At 33.4% G+C, this 20,430-nt stretch overlaps 1 protein-coding gene across 3 annotated transcripts in view; it reads left to right on the top strand.

Annotated features, from left to right (window-relative positions):
* LOC135131081 (uncharacterized) overlaps positions 1-20,430 on the top strand; it is a 782,641-nt gene that overhangs the window by 221,084 nt on the left and 541,127 nt on the right. For all 3 annotated transcript variants that reach the window (XR_010280867.1, XM_064058612.1, XM_064058611.1), the window contains exon 4: positions 8,036-8,060. Coding sequence is in view for 2 of the 3 variants with exons in the window: in XM_064058612.1 (XP_063914682.1) it covers positions 8,036-8,060 (25 nt within the window). In the remaining variant the exon portion in view is untranslated. The remainder of the gene's footprint in view (positions 1-8,035; positions 8,061-20,430) is intronic.

Below are 20,430 nucleotides of genomic sequence, written 5' to 3'. Positions count from 1 at the left end.
CGTTCCTCTGTAGTTTTCAAATTATATTTTAAGGTACACTTTAATCAAGAAGGTTTCGTCTACGACTTAAAGTTAAAAGAAAACGTTTTACTGAAATATTGTCATGTTCAAGATTTTAAAGATAAAGCACCATTTAAAATTGTTAATCCGGAACAAACAATGAATAAAAGATCAAAATTTAATAGCCACTGAAAAAGAATTATTAGCGCAAATCGAGTGCTTAGGAAAGTACCTACTGCCAAAATTTGTTGCAGCAGAAAGAAGACGAATTTGTTGTTTGAAAGGAAAAATTAACAGTTTGAATTTTAAAAAATTAAAAATTAAGGACAAACTGGTGATTGCAGGTAAATTTGGTGTGAACAAAGAAGTAACTACAAATGTTACTGTAGAAAAAGTACTGTCCATTAAATTTTCTTGTGGTTCTTCAGGCTACGAATCTTTATTAAAATTATATCAAATTCTACTCAGGTATATTACACGAAATTTTTTTGGCAAGAATTAGACGAAATTTAAAGTGTGTTAATTGTCTACAAGCAATTATTACCAAAAAATTTTCTAGGCCGTATACGAAATTCGTTTGTTTAAGAGAATTCAGAGTTAATTCTTTAACGTATCCAACATAACTTGTGTTTAATTTGTTTTTAACTATCGAAAAAATTTTCGAAAATTTAAAGAAGGTAATTCCTGAATGAAATGTTGATTTAAAAAGTCTATATTTACACGAAATGAAACTTGATTGCCAAATTGTAAGTTTGAAATTGCCAATTTCTCCTAATATTGAATTAAAAATTTTAAAACTATTTTCTTTGTTTCGGGTTCGAATACATCTTAACAAAAAACAACGCAAAATAAAGGAAAATTTTAGAAAAACGTCCAAAAATTCGGATGTCTAGGGTGAAAACTCGACACGGACTCAAGAATCACAAATGCAGGCGTATGCAATCCTATAACATTAAATATATAACACCAAATTAGTAGTAAGTAAAATGGTACGTTTCACCCCACATTTTCAGGCCAATTTTGGCGGTGAAGTGTTTTTTTTATTTTTTTATAAAAATCTCAATGTCAGCGGTTTCTATATGAATCCGTTGGAATCATGATCTTTATCTTTAGATGTCCACAACTTTTTAAAAGATAACCTTAAAAATGTAGTGCAATGTTAAAAATAATGCATTAAAAAACGACAAAAATAGACTTTTTTATTTTATAAAAAAGGAATAGAAAATTTTAACGTCAAAATTGGCCTGTTTGCTTAAAACATGATGAAGTACTTTAAAGTAGATGAAAAAACAGGTAAAAAAAGCTTAAATAGGTAGATAAAAAAAATGTGGGGTGAAGCATACCCTATTTCAATAAGCGATTTTGGACAAACGGTAGGAATTTCCGCCGAAACGAAGCCGAAAATGGCCCGATTCGAGTTATGAATTTTTCGATTTTACGACTTTTCGATTTCACAACTTTGATTTGTCGACTTCTCAATTTTGCGATTTTTAATTTGAAATCTTTCAGTTTTTCATCAAGAATTTTCCAATATTTCGATTCTTCATTTTTCGATTTATCAATTTTTCGTCTTTTACATTAAGTTTTTAACATTTTTCGATTTTTTGATGTTTCGATTTTTGTTCCATTTTTCAGTTTATTGACATTTCAGTTTTCGGATTTTTTAATATTCTTTTCTTCAATTTTTATATTTTTCGTTCAGTTTTTCGATTTATAAATTTTAGATTTTTCAATTTTTAGTTTTTTTGATTATTCGGTTTCTCAATGGCTCAACTTTCAATATTTCACATTTTTGAAACTTTACAATTTTTCGATTTATAGTTTTTTTTAAATTTTTTCAATTTTTCAAATTTGAACTTCTTTAGTTTTTCGATTTTTGTCTTATTTCGAATTCTCAACTTTTCGATTTCTCGATTTTTCAGTTTTGGAGTTTTTCAGTAGTTCGACATTTCAGTTTTGGAATTTTTTAATATTTCGATTCTTCATTTTTCGATTTATTAATTGTTGGACTTTTACATTTTACTGTTTTAAGTTTTTCGATTTTTTTATTGCGTCGATTTCTCTATCTTTCGATTTGCCAATTTCTCTACTAATCGATTTTTTATTTTTCCATTTCTTCGGTCTTTCAGTTTACCAATTCTTCAGTTTTTCAATTCATTAATTTTTCGATTTTTCAGGTTTCTAATTTTTCAATTTTTCGATTTTCGGTTTTAATTTTTCGACTTTCGTTTTCTGGATTTTTCAGTTTTTTGATATTTCAGTTTTGGTATTTTTCAATATTTCGATTATTTACATTTTCGGTTTTTCAATTCTTCGATTTTTAAATTTTAAATTTTTCAAATTTGAACTTTGCCGATTTTTCGATTTTAGCCTATTTCGAATTCTCAATTTTTCGACTTCTCGATATTTCAATCTTGGAATTTTTCAATATTTCGATTCTTCATTTTTCGATTTATTAATTTTTCGACTTTTACATTTAGTTTTTTAAATTTTTCGATTTTTTGATGGTTCGATTTTTCGACTTCTCGGTTTTAGATTTTTCGGTTTTTCAATTTTTGACATTTCTCAATTTTCATTTTTTAACAATTTCTCTAGTAATTGATTTTTTTATTTTTCCATTTCTTAGCTCTTCAATGTTTAGATCTTTCAGTTTTCCAATTCTTCAGTTTTTCAATTCATCAATTTTTCGACTTTTCAGGTTCCTGATTTTTCAATTTTTCGATTTTCGCTCTTTAATTTTTCGATTTCTCGTTTTCTTGATTTTTCAGTTTTTCGATGTTTCAGATTTGGAATTCTCCAATTTTTTCGTTTCCTCAGTTTTCCGACTTTTCGATTTCCCGATTTTTTTAATCTTCTTGATGTTTTATTTTCCAAATGTTTCACCCAGTTTTTTAATTTTTCGATGTCTTGATTTTTCAATTTTTTCCACTTATCGGCTTTTCAATTTCCCAGTTCTTCACTTTTCCGATTCTCCAATTTTCTGACCTTTTAATTTTTGCGATTTTTTTAATTTTAGATTCATCAATGTTTCGATATTTTAATTTTTATTTTTTTTTAATTTTACATTTAAAACATTGAAGGATAATTGTAAGAATATTTCACAGTATTTAGTCTTGCAACTTCAACGAAAATTGTAAAATGTAGTGACACAATTTTGATTTTATTTTTTTTCTAAAAATCTGTAGGTCTCGAGTAAAAACTCAACACAAATTCATAAAACACAAGCATAGGAACATCTTATTTTATAATGTTTAAAGAACATTACTAATGTAAATTTTGAAGGTAACGTCATCTTACTCTTGGTGGGGATGATTAGCCAAGTTTTGGTTAGCGTTTACCATCTACAAAATGTCCCAAACACACAGAAAATTTGACAACAAACAGTCCAGTAGTTTTGGAGATAAAATAAAAATCCGGACAGACGGCAGATAGATAGACAGACAGACAGAAGCGGGAGACCATTTTCGGAAGTAGTTGAAAAATGGTGGAAAATGTCAAATGTGCCAAAATCAGTCTTATCGTATCAATGCTAGCCCCGCCCAATCTCTCTCTCTTCTCATTCTAACGACTAGTTTTATTTCTGTTCAGTATAAGATCTGTCGTTTCATTCAGAACAGACGAAATCAATCACTGAAAAAGAGACAGGGTGGGTGGGCGGGGCGAATTATTTTTTTATGTCGAGTGGGAGTGTAAACTAATTATAGAATCTAGGATGTGAAAAATAGCAAATGGCGATTTTCGGAAAACGGTAAGAATTTTAAAAGAAACGAAACCGAAAATGACTTCCGGATATCGAAATGTACAAGAAAATGTCTTCAAGTAATTTTCGGAAATTATTGAAAAAGGGTGGAACATGTCAAAAGTGCCAAAATCAGTCTCATCGTATCAATACTAGCCCCGCCCACCCGCCCTCTCTTTTCCTAAAGGATATGTCATTTGGCAAAACCACTCTTATCTTAGCAAGTACTAGCCCCGCCCAGCCTCTTTCTTCTCATTCTAACGACTAGTCTTATTTCTGTTCAGTATAAGATCTGTCGTTTCATTCAGAACAGATGAAATCAATCACTGAAAAAGAGACAGGGTGGGTGGGCGGGGCTAATTATTTTTTATGTCGAGTGGGAGTGGAAACTAATTATAGAATTTAGGATGTGAAAAATAGCAAATGGCGATTTTCGAAAAACGGTAGGAATTTTAAAAGAAACGAAACCGAAAATGACTTCCGGATATCGAAATGTACTAGAAAATGTCTTCAAGTTATTTTCCCAAATAATTGAGAAAGGGTGGAATATGTCAAAAGTGCCAAAATCAGTCTCATCGTATCAATACTAGCCCCACCCACCCTCCCTTTGTTTTTTTCGAGGATATGTCATTTGCCTAAATCAGTCTTATTTTAGCAAGTACTAGCCCCGCCCAACCTCTCTCTCTTCTCATTCTAACGACTAGTTTTATCTCTGTTCACTATAAGATCTGTCATTTCATTCAGAACAGATGAAATTAATCACTGAAAAAGAGACAGGGTGGGTGGGTGGGGCTAACTATTTTTTTCTGTCGAGTAGGCGTGGAAACTAATAATAGAATCTAGGATGTGAAAATAAAAAAAAAGCGCTAATCTTTAAAATATCTGCATTTCAATTGGCCATGTTCGAAAAACGGTAGGAATTTTCGAAGAAACGAAAACGAATATGACTTCTGGATATCGAAATGTACAAGAAAATGTTTTCAACCAATTTTTTGTAATAGTTGAAAAATAGTGGAAAATGTCAAAAGTGCCAAAATCAGTCTTATCGTAGCAGTACTAGCCCCGCCCACCCACCCTCTGTTTTTTTAGAAAATATGTCATTTGCCAAAATTAATCTTATCGTAGCAAGTACTAGCCCTGCCCAGCCTCCTTCTTTTCATTCCAACGACTAGTTTTATTTCTGTTCAGTATAAGATCTTTCATTTCATTCAGATCAGATGAAATCAATCACTGAAAAAGAGACAGGATGGGTGGGCGGGGCTAATTATTTTTTTCTATCCAGTGGGACTGGAAACTAATAATAGAATGTAGGATGTGAAAAATAGCTGTATTTCAAATGGCGATTTTCTAAAAACAGTAGGAATTTTAAAAGAAACGAAACCGAAAATGACTTCCGGATATCGAAATGTACAAGAAATTTCAAGTAATTTTCGGAAATAATTGAGAAAGGATGGAAAATGTCAAAAGTGCCAAAATCAGTCTTATAGTAGCAGTACTAGCCCCGCCCACCCACCCTCTGTTTTCTTAGAAGATATGTCATTTGCCAAAACCACTCTTATCGTAGCAAGTACTAGCCCCGCCCAGCCTCTCTCTTCTCATTCTAACGACTAGTTTTATTTCTATTCAGTATAAGATCTTTCATTTAATTCAGATTAAATGAAATCAGTCACTGAAAAGGTGACAGGGTGGGTGGGCGGGGCTAATTATTTTCTCTGTTGAGTGGGAGTGGAAACTAATAATAGAATCTAGGATGTGAAAAAAGTAAAAAAATGCGCTAATCTTTATAATAGCTGTCTTTCAATTGGCGATTTTCGAAAAACGGTAGGAATTTTTGAAGAAACGAAGCCGAAAGTGATTTTTGGAAATAGAAATAAACAAGAAAATGTACAAAAATAAAAATAATTGAAAGATGGTCGAAATTGCCAAAAGTACTTGCTAAGATAAAATTGATTTTGGCAAATAAAATACCCTCTAAGAAAATGAAGGGCGGGTGGGCGGGGTTAGTCCTACTTGCTAAGATAAGACTGATTTTGGCGAATGACATATCCTCTAAGAAAATAAAGTGTGGGTGGGCGGGCGGGGCTAGTAAACGATTTCTCAACTTCTCGATCTTTCCATTTTTCGACTTCACGGTTTTTGAAATCTATAGGAGGCAACCGAAAAAACGTCGGTCTTTGCTGTTTCTTTTGATTTTTTCGTTTTTTAAACTACAATCGTTGTTTTTTTCTTAATTATGGTTGTTCTTTTGTTAATACATCACTTTTTGCCGTTAAAGATACAAAAATTAAATTGTTTTACCTGATTTTGTGTTTAACATGAAATATGCATTTTTTTTTTAATTACATTACAATTATGTCAAAGTTAGAGAGAAAAAATTAAATTTTGTTGACCTGTGTAATTAAATCGATTGTATTTTTATCCGAATCTAGTTTTACTTCCAGTAAACAAAGGAGTCGTCTAGAATCAAAAGCCGTTAAATCCACTTTTTGTAAATTTTGAGTTACAACTGTTAATTTGTTCAAAATTTAAGGCTTCATTGACTGAGACGTCCACACTTGGCACCTAAAGTATCACTTAAACTCCTAATAAAATAAATATATAGGTATTTATTAATCATTTACATATTTGTTTTATCAGTTTCAAATTACGATAAATCCCTACCATTGACCATCACACTGCGATAAATCCACAGGTTGGCATCAAAGCATGACAACTCTATTTTCACGTTTATAATTTCACCATCTCAACAGCGAAACTTTTGGTGTTTGTCGTTGTTTCGACTTAAAATAATATAAATCATGTAAACAAAAATAAGAACTTTACGTTAAATAGACTTACAAATGTGTGACAGTTTTTTGCGTTTTTCTCAAAACATAGTGTGAGGAAGTTAACGGGTTTGATTCTTGATGCCTCAGCTTAGTGAATGTTCAGTGAGTAGACCAAATTTTGTACACTAACTTCTTCCATAGTTTACGATTTCTCGTATGTTCTTGGGCCATTCCCAAGACATTCCCATATTTTGGAGACCTCCCCATAAATGTAAAACATGGTTTTCATAGTTATTCCCAATCATTTTCATGACTGGGTTTACAGAAGCAAATTTTAAGAAATTTTTATTTAACTCAAGATACCTTAATTGGAATCTTTTGCCACTTTTTGCACGTCCTTCCACTAATCTAAATTTAATAACAAATTGAACTGATAGAAGTTAATTTTTTTGCCTTTACTGTTCCTTTCCCATCACGACTAAACTTTCTCAAACTTCACAATATGTCTCCGCTCTCCCAACATTAGGTAAATGAATCGTAAACGGCGTCAAATTTCTTACCCCCGCCCCAAAAAGTGCCAAACTAAACATTTCCCGAGTAATTAATTACGCAAAACAAGGCGGCATAATCCGGTCCGAGTGCCGACTTTCTGTGCACACTGTATCGGCGTGCGCTGTCTGCGTGTAAACGTCGACTTTTGGCCCGGAGTGTATTCTTTTGTTCTAGTCAGTGATTGGTCGACAAGTTCAGGTCGTGGGGTTGGTCGAACTGGGGATCGTGCAGAGTTTGGCGTTGCCAACCGTTCGTCGGTTTCGTCTCCCACCCGAGGATGTCTTAACTCGAGGTGGAGAAACGACGGGACCAAGTTTCGGTCCGAGAACGTTCGCCGTTACGCTAATGAGTTCCACGGCTATTAGCGCAAATGGGCAATGACGGGGATGGGTTGCAAGGAATGGGCGAAGCGTAATTTTATGTATGGAATAATTTCGGCAGAAATTTTTTTTAGTTTCAAATAGCCAAAAACAAGTAGGGCTCAAATAAAAGTATTTTCCTACAACCAAAATGAAAAGGCATTTGGCGTAGAATCCGCTCTTTAATCATAATGTTTCGGATATACCTACCTACTAAGTAATAAAATGCGGAGATATTGATGGACGCGTATACGATGATGGCGTTGAGCGTGTGTATGTTCTTGGGTCTGAACCCTCTTCCTTCCACCCTTTGCTGCACTAAAGCATTAGGGAAATTATATGTAATACCGGGACGAATCGATTAAAAAACGACTCGACGGAATAGTGTCAGGGGACGATTATTTTGCGACCATGACGACGATGAGGGATTAATTAACCCCTTCGGACGCCCTCAGATGATGGTTATTAAAGTTACACGCAAATGAATATGATTCATTTCAAGTGGACGCAACCGAGGGTTGCGGAGGATAAAGGGTGATGGTTAGAAAAAAATTACTGCTGCGATTTTACACGTGAGACGATAATGACGTCATGCTAATTTATTCCGTTTGTTTCAGGTCGGTTTCGTCGCTTCGTCTCAGGGTAAGTGGTCGTCTCGCCCAATAAAGGCCAATAAAGCTGATCTTGTTAGTCCACTTATTTATAGGATATTTTCCATAATTAGGCTGTCGCGGGATGACAAAAGCGATTACGAGCACAATAGGATTAGAGTAGGTATATGATATGCCCTTTTGACGAATGCACAATTGCTTGTTTGATATTTGTAACGCTAAGGTCTTTGAATCGTTAAGTGGTCGACAATGCGCACCCATTCATTTCATTCATGATGTCGAGACTTGGTTTGTTGGAAGCCATCAGATTCTACTGACCGACCGAACTTTTCCTGCTCGGTGCTATTCAGGAAATTCGGTTTATCGGATTCGAGGATCTGATTAGGGAACATCGCGCGGATTAGTAACGAAGAGAGAGGCCGATAAAGGAGACGTAACAATTTTTTCGGGCTGTTGTGCTGATTATTTCACCCGAAAATCAGTCACAAGGTCGATTGTTGGGAGTTCGTCGGGTTTTTACAATTGGATTTTGTATTCTTTCTCTAATTCCTATTATTTTCTTGCCACAGAAAAAAGTTTATATTTGATACGGATTTGTATGCACACAATTACAGAGTGTTAATTAAGGAGTTACATCTAGCGGGCTGTGAATTGGACTTGTAAAAAAAATGTGCCGCTCTTCACAAATTTCTGCCCGTTATTTGGACTGAAGCATAATTAGATTAGATGCACAAATATTTGTCAAAATATCCACAATTTTTGCTAAATTTGGACAGTTTTATGCTTATATGATATGTAATTATATACCTAACAAACTGCAAACAAAAAAAAAATTACTTACCTACATTTATTACCTACACTACGTTTTTTTCTGACAATGCTTAGTTCCATGAACTCCCAAAATATGCTAATGTGGAGTACTGAAAAATCCTACCTTTTTTGCTGATGTCCCACTCCATCCTCAAAAAGTTGGTGTTTGCAGTATTTTTTTTAAGCTAAGAAATCGTAAGAAAATAGTAGCTTTCTCATTTTTTTAATGGTTTTGGGAAATTTAAATGCGGCTCATCGACAACAACGAAAAATTTTGACTCCACTTGTGATAAACTTCATGACGATGAACTTGAAAATAGCTGCTTCAAAAAACCAACATGGGTTTCAAAATTCTTTAAAATTCCACCAGGTTCTTTCAAATTCTTAAAAAAATAACGCTAGGAGCTCCGGACATTCTTTAATTTCTTTTCAAACACAACGCCGGCTCCTAAGGTACTTTAGAATTCCTTCAAAGACAAAATGCCAGATACCCACGAGATTCTTTAAAATAATTCTTCGGGAATACTAAAACCCCCAAGATAATAAAATACCATCAAGATTCCTTAAAATTCTTCCAAGGGCAAAACACCAGAGGCCCTTGTCACTTTTTATTTTTTTTTTTACAAAGCGCAAGGGGTCCCAAACTTCATTTTATCTTTTTCAAAAATAAAACTAGCGTTCCTACTATTCGTTTAAATGCCTAAAAAAGGTCACAAGAGTTCCCAAGATCCTTTTAAAGACAAAAAACGAAATAGGTGGCACAGAAACTTTAAAAATTCTTATTTTACAAATTCTTAAAACACCAAGAACCCGACATTCTAAAAAAAATTAAAAACAAAATACCAGTATCCCCAAGATACTTTAAAAAGTCTTCAAATGAAACAACATGAACCCCCGAGATTCTTCCAAACGCAAGTGATTACACCAGGGGCCCTCGACATTCTTTAAACTGTTCCTTTAATTTAAACACTAGAGGTGTTCCAAATTCTTTCAAAAACACAACATCAAGAGCCCTCGAAGTTGTATTTTAACAAAACACTAGGCTTCCACGAGATTCTTTAATTTTTTCCAAAGAAAAAATATCAGGGGTTTTTAAATTTCTTTAAAACTTTTTCAAAAACAAAACACCAAGGAGTCTTTGGAATGTTTTAAATAACCAACAGAAGCTTCGAATTTTCTTTACACTTTTTTCAAAAATACAAAACACCAGAGGTTCCCAAGTTTCTTTAAAATTCTTCCAAAATTAAACACTGAAACGCCAAGATTCTTTACAAAACCTTCTTCCGGAGATAAAACACCGGGAGCCTTTGAGATTATTATTATTATTATTACAAAACCCAGAAGCCTCCAAGATTATTTTTATCTTTTTCAAAAACAGAACACCAGGGCCCCTAACATTTTTTAAATTCTTTAGAAAAAATACAAGGGATCTTAAGACTCTCAAATTCAAAAAATAAAACCGGGGCTCGACATTCTATCAAAAAAATTTCAAAAACAAGACACCAGGATCCACGAGCGGCTTTCAAAAATCTCCAAAAGAAACACCATGAACCTCCGAGATACTTTAAACTTTTCCTTTAAATTAAACACAAGAGGTGTTCAAGATTCTTTCAAAAACAAAATACCAGGAGCTCTCAACGTTTAAAAAAAAACCACTAGGGTTCCAAAAAATTCTTTAATTTTTTCAAAGAAAAAATATCAGGGACTTCTAAAATTCTGTAGAAGTTTTTCAAAAACTAAACAAAATGGTAACCAAGACTCTTTAAAATTCTTTCAAAAACAAAACACCAACGCTTCTCCGAGATTCGTTAGAATGTTTTAAAAAACCATCAGAAGCTTCGAACATAGTTTACATTTTTTTCAAAAAGACAATTGGTTCTTAAGGTTCTTTAGGATTTCTCCTCAGGCAAAACACCAGAGGCTCCCGAGTTTGTTGCATTTTTTTAAATCCTTAAGAAAAGATGCAAGAGATCCCAACACTCTTTCAAATACAAAAAATAAAACAGGTGGCAAAGGGACATTAAAAATTGTTATAAAGGCAAAACACCAGGGACTTGACTTAAGAATTTTTAAAAAATAAAACACCAAGCGCAGACAAAATTCTTGAAAATTCTTAAAAAAAAAATATCAGCATTCAGCACACAGCATTCTTTTTTTTCAAAAAAAAAAAATGTCGGGAGCTTCCAAAATTCTTTAAGATTTTTTCAAAAATTAAACAACATGTTATCCAAGATTCTTCAAAATTCTTTAAAAAACAAAACACCAAGGAGTCTCCGAGATTTTTTAGAATGTTTAAAAAACCACCAGAAGCTTCGAACATTCTTCAGACATTTTTCAAAAACACAATCGGTTCTTAAGAATTTTTAGAATTCCTCCAAAGATAAAATATCAGAGGCTCCCAAGTTTCTTTAAAATTCTTCCAAAATGGAACATTGAAACCCCCGAGATTCTTTAAAAATCTTCAAAATAAATTAACATGAACCCCGAATGTTTCTAAAAATTCTTCCGAAGATAAAACACCAGGAGCCCTTAAAATTATTATTATTATTTTTACAAAATCCAGAGGTCTCCAAGATTATTTTTATCTCTTCCAAAAACAGAACACCAGGGCCCATAATATTTTTTAAATTCTTAAGAAAAAATATAAGGGATCTCAAGACTTTTTCAAATTCAAAAAATAAAACTGGTGGAAAAGAAACTTTAAAAATTCTTACTAAGGCAAAATACCAGGGGCTCGACATTCTATAAAAAAAAATTCAAAAACAAAACACCAGGATCTCCGAGCGGCTTTCAAAAATCTCCAAAAGAAACACCATGAACCTCCGAGATACTTTAAACTTTTCCTTTAAATTAAACACAAGAGGTGTTCAAGATTCTTTCAAAAACAAAATACCAGGAGCTCGCAACGTTTAAAAAAACATTAGGGTTCCAAGAAATTCTTTCGTTTTTTTCAAAGAAAAAATATCAGGTGCTTCTAAAATTCTCTAGAAGTTTTTCAAAAACTAAACAAAATGGTAACCAAGACTCTTTAAAATTCCTTCAAAAACAAAACACCAACGCTTCTCCGAGATTCTTTACAATGTTTTAAAAAACCATCAGAAGCTTCGAACATAGTTTACATTTTTTTCAAAAAGACAATTGGTTCTTAAGGTTCTTTAGGATTTCTCCACACACAAAACACCAGAGGCTCCCGATTTTGTTGCATTTTTTAAATCCTTAAGAAAAGATGCAAGAGATCCCAACACTCTTTCAAATACAAAAAATAAAACAGGTGGCAAAGGGACATTAAAAATTGTTATAAAGGCAAAACACCAGGGACTTGACTTAAGAATTTTTAAAAAATAAAACACCAAGCGCAGACAAAATTCTTGAAAACTCTTAAAAAAAAAATATCAGCATTCAGCACACAGCATTCTTTTTTTTTCAAAAAAAAAAAAATGTCGGGGGCTTCCAAAATTCTTTAAGATTTTTTCAAAAATTAAACAACATGTTATCCAAGATTCTTCAAAATTCTTTAAAAAACAAAACACCAAGGAGTCTCCGAGATTTTTTAGAATGTTTAAAAAACCACCAGAAGCTTCGAACATTCTTCAGACATTTTTCAAAAACACAATCGGTTCTTAAGAATTTTTAGAATTCCTCCAAAGATAAAACATCAGAGGCTCCCAAGTTTCTTTAAAATTCTATGAACCCGGAAGGTTCCTAAAAAACCTACCGAAGCCAAACACCAGGAGACTTGAAGCTATTATTATTATTGTTATTTTTTTTTTTACAAAATTCCGAGGCTTTCAAGATTCTTTTTGTCTCTTTCAAGAACAGAACACCAATGCCCCTAATATTCTTTTAAATTCTTAAGAAAAGGTACAAGGGTTCCCAACGCTCTTTCAAATACAAAAAAAAAAAAATAAAACAGATGCCAAAGAAACATTATTCTTAAAAAGGCAAAACACCAAGGGCAGACAAGATTCTTGAAAATTCTTTCAAATACAAAACATCGGGGTTCCACGACATTCTTTAATTTTTTTTTGGAAGAAAAAATGTCAGGAGCTTCAGAAATTCTTTAAAACTTTTTGAAAAACTTAATCAGAGTTCCCAAAATTCTTTAAATTTTTTTAAAAAGCGAACCACAAAACGTAAAGGGGCCTTTGAGATTCTTTCAAATTACTTTAAAAATAAGACAAGGGAGCCGTGGAGTCTTTCAAACTACTTCAAAAACAAAACACAAGGAGCCTCTGAGAGTGTAATAAATTGCTTCAAAAATAATTCACAGAAAGATCCCTGAGATTCTTTCAAATTACTCCAAAAACAAAACAAGGGATCTCAGAAATTCCTTCAAACAACTGCAAAAACAAGATCTGTAGAAGGTCCCCGATATTCTTTCAAATTGTTTTAAAAGTAAGACTAGGGATCCCCGAGATTCTTTAAAACTACTTCAAAAACAAAACATAAGGTCGTCCACAAGATTCTTTCAAATTACTTTGAAAACAAGACAATAGGTCTCTGGGATTCTTTAAAACTATTTCAAAAACAAAACACAAGAGATCCCAGAGATTTTTTTTTAAATCACTTCAAAATACACAGAAAGGTTCCCAAGAATCTTTCAAATTACTGCAAAAACAAAATAAAAGTTGTTTTCGGGATTCTTTCAAATTACTTTAAAAATAGGACAATATTCTTGCAAACTACTTCAAAAACAAAACATAAAGGAACCCCGAGATTCTTTCAAATTACTTCAACAATAACACACAAAATGTATCAGAAATTCTTTCAAAGTACCTACTTCAAAAACAAAACATTAAGGGACCCCTAGATTTTTTCAAAAACAACCCATAAGGGGGCCCCAGAGATTCTTACGAATTCTTTTAAAAATAAGACAATGGACTTTTGGGATTCTTTAAAACTACTTTAAAAATAAAACATAAAAGGATTCCTGAGATTTTTTCAAATTACTTCAAAAACAAAACATAAGTGATTTTCAAACTACTTCAAACGCAAGACCCAGAGGGGGTCCTCGAAATTCTTTCAAATTACGTGAGAAATGAAACACAAAAGGTCCCAGAAATTCTTTCAAACTACTTCAAAAAGCAAAACAGCAGGAGTCCAAGATGCTCTCAAATTCTTTTTTCAAAAAACAAAATAGCAAGGCCACGAAGATTTTTTAAATATCTATAAAAGAAAATGGGTTCACAAGATTCTTAAAATTCTATCCTAAGAAAAAATACCAGGGCCCCTTGACTTTATAAATTTTTTTAAATAACGAAACACCAAAGATCTCCGAGATTGTTTAAAGTTTTTCAGAAAAAACCATAAGCTCTCAACATTCCTTAATTTTTTTTTTTCAAAAACTCAATTGATTTCTAAGATTCTTTAGAATTCGTTCCAAAACAAAACCCACCATTCTTCCAAAACAAAATTCTTAAAAAAATACACTTGAGATTCAAAGATCCTTTTAAACCCTTTTAGAAACAAGACATCAAAGTCTTCAAAATTCTTTAAGACTTTTTCAAAAACTAAACAAAAGGTTATCTTTAGAATCCTTTTAAAAACAAAACACCAAGGAGTCTCCAAGATTCTTTAGATGTTTTAAAAAACCACTAGAAGCTTCGAACATTCTTTAGACTTTTTTCAAAAACACAATCGGTTTTTAAGATTTTTTAGAATTCGTCCAAAGGTTTTAAAGTATCAGAGACTCCCAAGTTTCTTTAAAATTCTTCTAAAATGAAACATTGAAACCCCCGAGATTCTTTAAAAACCATTAAAATAAACCAGCATGAACCCGGAAGGTTCCTTAGAAATCTTCCAAAGATAAAACAGCAGGAGCCTTTGAGACTATTATTTTTTTTTTATAAAATTCCGAGACCTCCAAGATTATTTTTATCTCTTTCAGAAACAGAAGACCAGGGTACCTAATATTCTTCCAAATTCTTAAGAAAAGATACAACGAATCGCAAGACTCTTTCAAATACAAAAAATAAAACAGGTGGCAAAGAAATATTAAAAATTCTTATAAAAGCGACTCGACATTCTTTAAGAATTTTCAAAATAGAAAACACCAAGGGCAGACTAAGAATGTGAAAAGTTCTCAGGGGACCCAACTGTATTTTCTAAAACTGTAAAACCTTCTCGGGGACGCCAAATTAATATTTTTTTGAATGTGAAACCCTCTGGGGGGTCCCAAATATCTTTTTTAAAAATGTAAAATCTTCTTGGGAGCGCCAAATGTCTTTTTTTTTAATGCGAAACCTTCTCGGGTTCCCAAGTATCTTTTTTTAAGAAGGTTAACCTTTCTCGGGGGACCCAACTGTCTTTTTTCAAGAAAATGAAACTTTCTCGGGGGCCCCAAATCTATTTTTTTAATAATGTGGAACCTTCTAGAGCGTCTCAACTGTCTTTTTAAAAATGTAAAACCTTGTCGGGGGCGCCAAATGTCTTTTCTTTAAGAATGCGAAACCTTCCCGGGGACCCAACTTTCTCTTTTTTAAGAATGTAAAACCTTCTCGGAAGCCTCAAATGTCTTTTTTTAAGAATGTGAGACCTTCTCAGGGGTCCCAACTGTCTTTTTTAAAAATCTAAAACCTTCTCGGGGGTCCCAGATATCTTTTTTACTTCCCGAGCGTAAGCAAAGGAAGTATTGTAATCGAGTCCGTCGGCCGACTCTCTACTTTTACGTTTTCTCGATCTTTCATGACCCCTAGAAGACGAAGAAATAGGTCTCCCATTTCCGTCTGTCTGTCCGTCTGTCCGTCTGTCCGTCCGTCTGTCCGTCTGTCCGTCTGTTGTCCCGGATTTTTATTAGACAGATAATCTCCGAAAGTACTCGACCGATTGTTGTGAAATTTTGTACTTATATTAAGAATATCATGTAGATGGTAAAACGCTAACCAAAATTTGTCTAATCATCCCCACCACTAATGCGATGACGTCACTTCAAAATTGTACATAGTAAATGGGTTTTCAATTGTATAAAATAACATAGTCCTACACATGTAGTTTACAACTCTGGATCGACTTTTCACCCGAAACGTCCAGATTTTTGGAAAAAAAATCAAAATTACAAAACAACATTTTGAAATTTAATTTTTAATCTGCTAACCAGAATGCTTTGAAATATTGCAGATGTTTTAAGGCTATAAAGAGCATCATAAATCTTTAGTCAAAAAATATTTGCTTATCCCCTCCAAAAACTTGATGAGGTCAGCTCAAAAGTTTGTGGAATGAATCATATCTAAAATGTACAAAATATGATGAGTCTGTACTTGTGATCTATCACTCCATTCATATTTTTTGGATTTGCATATACAGGGTGACTCAAAAAAATTAATGAATGCGTAAATTTATTTTACTGATTTACTCAGAAACTACAAAACCGAATGCTTAGAAATCTTGAAGATATTTTAAAATTATCATAAGCATGGTAAATTTTTGATCAAAATGTATTTGGTCGTCCCCCCTAAAAAATTTATGACCTCACCACAAAATTTTGCTGAATAAATCCTATCTAAAATGTACAAAATATGGTGAGTCTCTTCTTGTGATTTATCATTTCATTCAAATTTTTTCTATTTGCATATACAGGGTGACTCAAAAAAATTAATGAATGCGTAAATTTATTTGATTGATTTAATCAGGAACTACAAAACCGAATGCTTTGAAATCTTGCAGATGTTTTAAGGTTATAAAGAGCATAATAAATTTTTAGTCAAAATATATTTGGTTATCTTCTACAAAAAACTGATGACGTCAGCTCAAAAGTTTGCCGAATAAATCGTATCTAAAATGTACAAAATATGATGAGTCTGTACTTGTGATTTATCATTCCATTCATATTTTTGGATTTGCATATGCAGGGTGACTCAAAAAAATTAATGAAGGCGTGAATTTATTTTATCGATTTAACCAGGAATTACAAAACCGAATGCTTTGAAATCTTGGGAATATTTTAAAGGTATTATAAGCATGGTAAACTTTTGTTCAAAATGTATTTGTTCATCCCTCCTAAAAAAATTGATGACGTCACCCTTAAATTTTTCTGAATAAATCCTATCTAAAATGCAAAAAATATGATGAGTTTGTACTTGTGATTTGTCATTCCATTCATATTTTTTAGATTTTCTTAAGAGGTGGTTCAAAAAAAGTAATGAAGTCAATTTATTTTATTGATTAAATTAAAGGCAACACTTATTATTAGTATTACACCCCAACCAACCCAATTTGGTAGACACAAAATTTGTTAAAGGAAAAACTCGGTTGAAACATAAGGGTAGCACGCTTATTTACATCGACTTTAACATTACAGACCTGCATTTGTTTTATGCGCTCACTTGGTTCCGCGAATGTGAAATAGACATGTTTATAATCAACCAATTGTGAATTTCACCGTCAAGAATTAAAATAAAACCCAAAGTTTTATATAATAAGCGGAAGTCGAAGCAATAAAACCGATGGTCGTTTTGTTTACAGTTTCTCTGTTTGACTCTCACGTATGCTGTTACGCTTGTCATCTTAAATTAGGAATGTTTATACATAAACGATTTTCTGTTGCCTTTCATATTACTAGACAGCGGATTTTTGTCGGGCTACGTCACGATTATAGGTGGGGACGCGCTGGATCGCCGGGACTCAGTAGCGGGTGATAGATAATCACTGAATTTAATCAGTACTAATTCCATAAATATAATTAACGATTTATTAATCAAACGGCTAAGTAAATGAGAACGGGAATTAACAGCAGAGTGCAACGAAACAGCGTTATTCTAATCTCAAATAAACGAAGTGCAGTCCGCAACCGCAATGAATTCGCATCCCGTACGAGCCGTACCGAGTTTGGCCTTGCCTAGCCCGACAGAAATCCGCTCTCTAGATATTACACACTGGCGCCGTATACGTGAGTAAATTGTTTCGTTATTTTATTGATTATAAGAAATCAATATTCAAAACGACCCAATTCATTTTCCCGAAAATTTGGGAATACAATAATTTTATTCTTAGTATTACACTACATCTATCCCAACTGATATACGTGTCCTTGCAAAAATGTTGATGACGTTATCACAATTTTTTTTTAAATTCCCACTACTAAAATGTAATGAGAAAAAAAAAACACAATAGGCATGCAGTCGTCAAGTTTCCGACAGCGAGGGAAGTACTGTCTAAACTCTTTAGACCAATTTTTTAAGAATGTGAAACCTTCTCGGAGGACCCAAGTGTCTCTTATTAAGAATGTGAAACTTTCTCGGAGGCCCCAAATGTTTTACTTTAAGAATGTGAAACGTTCTCAGGGGACCCAACTGTATTTTCTAAAACTATAAAACCTTCTCGGGGGTCCCAGCTATCTTTTTTTAAGAATGTGAAACCTTCTCGGGGGTCCCAACTATCTTTTTTAAAAATGTAAAATCTTCTTGGAAGCGCCCAATGTCTTTTTTTTAATGCGAAACCTTCTCGGGTTCCCAAGTGTCTTTTTTTAAGAAGGTTAACCTTTCTCGGGGGACCCAATTGTGTTTTTTGAAGAATATCAAACTTTCTCGGGGGCCCCAAATCTATTTTTTTTTTAATAATGTGGAACCTTCTAGGGCGTCTCAACTGTCTTTTTAAAAATGTAAAACTTGTCGGGGGCGCCAAATGTCTTTTCTTTAAGAATGTGAAACCTTCTCGGGGACCCAACTTTCTCTTTTTTAAGAATGTAAAACCTTGTCGGAAGCCTCAAATGTCTTTTTTTAAGAATGTGAGACCTTCTCAGGGGTCCCAACTGTCTTTTTTAAAAATCTAAAACCTTCTCGGGGGCGCCAAATGTTTTTTTTTAGAATGTGAAACCTTCTCGAGGGGGCCAAATATTTTTTTTTAAGAAAGTGAAATCATCTCGGGGGACCCAACTGTCTTTTCTAAAAATGTAAAACCTTCTCGGGGGCGCCAAATTAATGTTTTTTTTAATGCGAAACCTTCTCGGGGGTCCTAGCTATCTTTTTTTAAGAATGTGAAACCTTCTCGGAGGACCCAAGTGTCTCTTATTAAGAACGTGAAACTTTCTCGGAGGCCCCAAATGTTTTACTTTAAGAATGTGAAACGTTCTCAGGGGACCCAACTGTATTTTCTAAAACTGTAAAACCTTCTCGGGGGTCCCAGCTATCTTTTTTTAAGAATGTGAAACCTTCTCGGGGGTACCAACTATCTTTTTTAAAAATGTAAATTCTTCTTGGGAGCGCCAAATGTCCTTTTTTTTAATGCGAAACCTTCTCGGGTTCCCAAGTGTCTTTTTTTAAGAAGGTTAACCTTTTTCGGGGGACCCAACTGTCTTTTTTGAAGAATATGAAACTTTCTCGGGGGCCCCAAATCTATTTTTTTAATAATGTGGAACCTTCTAGGACGTCTCAACTGTCTTTTTAAAAATGTAAAACCTTGTCGGGGGCGCCAAATGTCTTTTCTTTAAGAATGTGAAACCTTCTCGGAAGCCTCAAATGTCTTTTTTTAAGAATGTGAGACCTTCTCAGGGGTCCCAACTGTCTTTTTTAAAACTCTAAAACCTTCTCGGGGGCGCCAAATGTTTTTTTTTAGAATGTGAAACCTTCTCGAGGAGGCCAAATATTTTTTTTTAAGAATGTGAAACCTTCTCGGGGGACCCAACTGTCTTTTCTAAAAATGTAAAACCTTCTCGGGGGCGCCAAATTAATATTTTTTTTTTAATGCGAAACCTTCTCGGGGGTCCCAACTATCTTTTTTAAAAATGTAAAACCTTCTCGGGAGCGCCAAATGTCTTTTTTTTTAGAATGTGAAACCTTCTCGGGTTCCCAAGTGTCTTTTTTTAAGAAGGTTAACCCTTTTCGGGGGACCCAACTTTTTTTTTTAAGAATGTGAAACCTTCTCGAGGGCCCCAAATCTATTTTTTTAATAATGTGGAACCTTTTAGGACGTCTCAACTATCTTTTTAAAAATGTAAAACCTTCTCGGGGGCGTCAAATGTCTTATTTTTATACTAAACCTTTAGTTCTTTAGCGGTTCGAGCCCACAGCATTTCTTTTTTTTATCAAATCGAGAACTTTTCATCCTATTTTCTGGAAAATATAACAATACAGTAATGTCGTGTCAGTCTATATTTAATATATAATAGGGTAAATGTGTACAAGAGTGCGAATATGTATAAGAGTACGCACTGATGATTTCTGCTTATTAGTGCCATCTGGGTAAAATGAAGTTATACCATTCAGAATTTAATGCTAAACCTGAGATAAAGGTGCAAAAGTGACCTGAATATAGTTTATAGTTTGGTCGTACTGACGATTTTATGTTCATACTTTGTGTGGATGTAATTTTTACAGCTCATAGTTTTAGTTTTTTGTAAGGTACGTACCAGTTCTTTTATTTTACAGTAATAATTTTCATTAGCTGTAAATTTTAAGGTCTCGTTATACACTAACAGTTTTATACTTTATATCCGTCAAAAGCTTTTAACTTTGAAAACATTAGGTTATATACAAATGTACAAGAGTGCGCAGCGAGGTATTGTATAAGAGTGCGCATTGCTTGCAATACGTAGTCTAATAGTCTTGGAGATACATATCATACGATAATGAATTATTTAACTCTACTACTTTGTACTG

This window comes from Zophobas morio, unplaced genomic scaffold (assembly GCF_036711695.1).
Source record: "Zophobas morio isolate AGI-343-1 ecotype UQ-CSIRO unplaced genomic scaffold, CSIRO_AGI_Zmor_V1 ptg000018l, whole genome shotgun sequence".
In the NCBI taxonomy this organism is placed as follows: domain Eukaryota; kingdom Metazoa; phylum Arthropoda; class Insecta; order Coleoptera; family Tenebrionidae; genus Zophobas; species Zophobas morio.
This window is presented reverse-complemented; position numbering and strand designations above follow the sequence as displayed.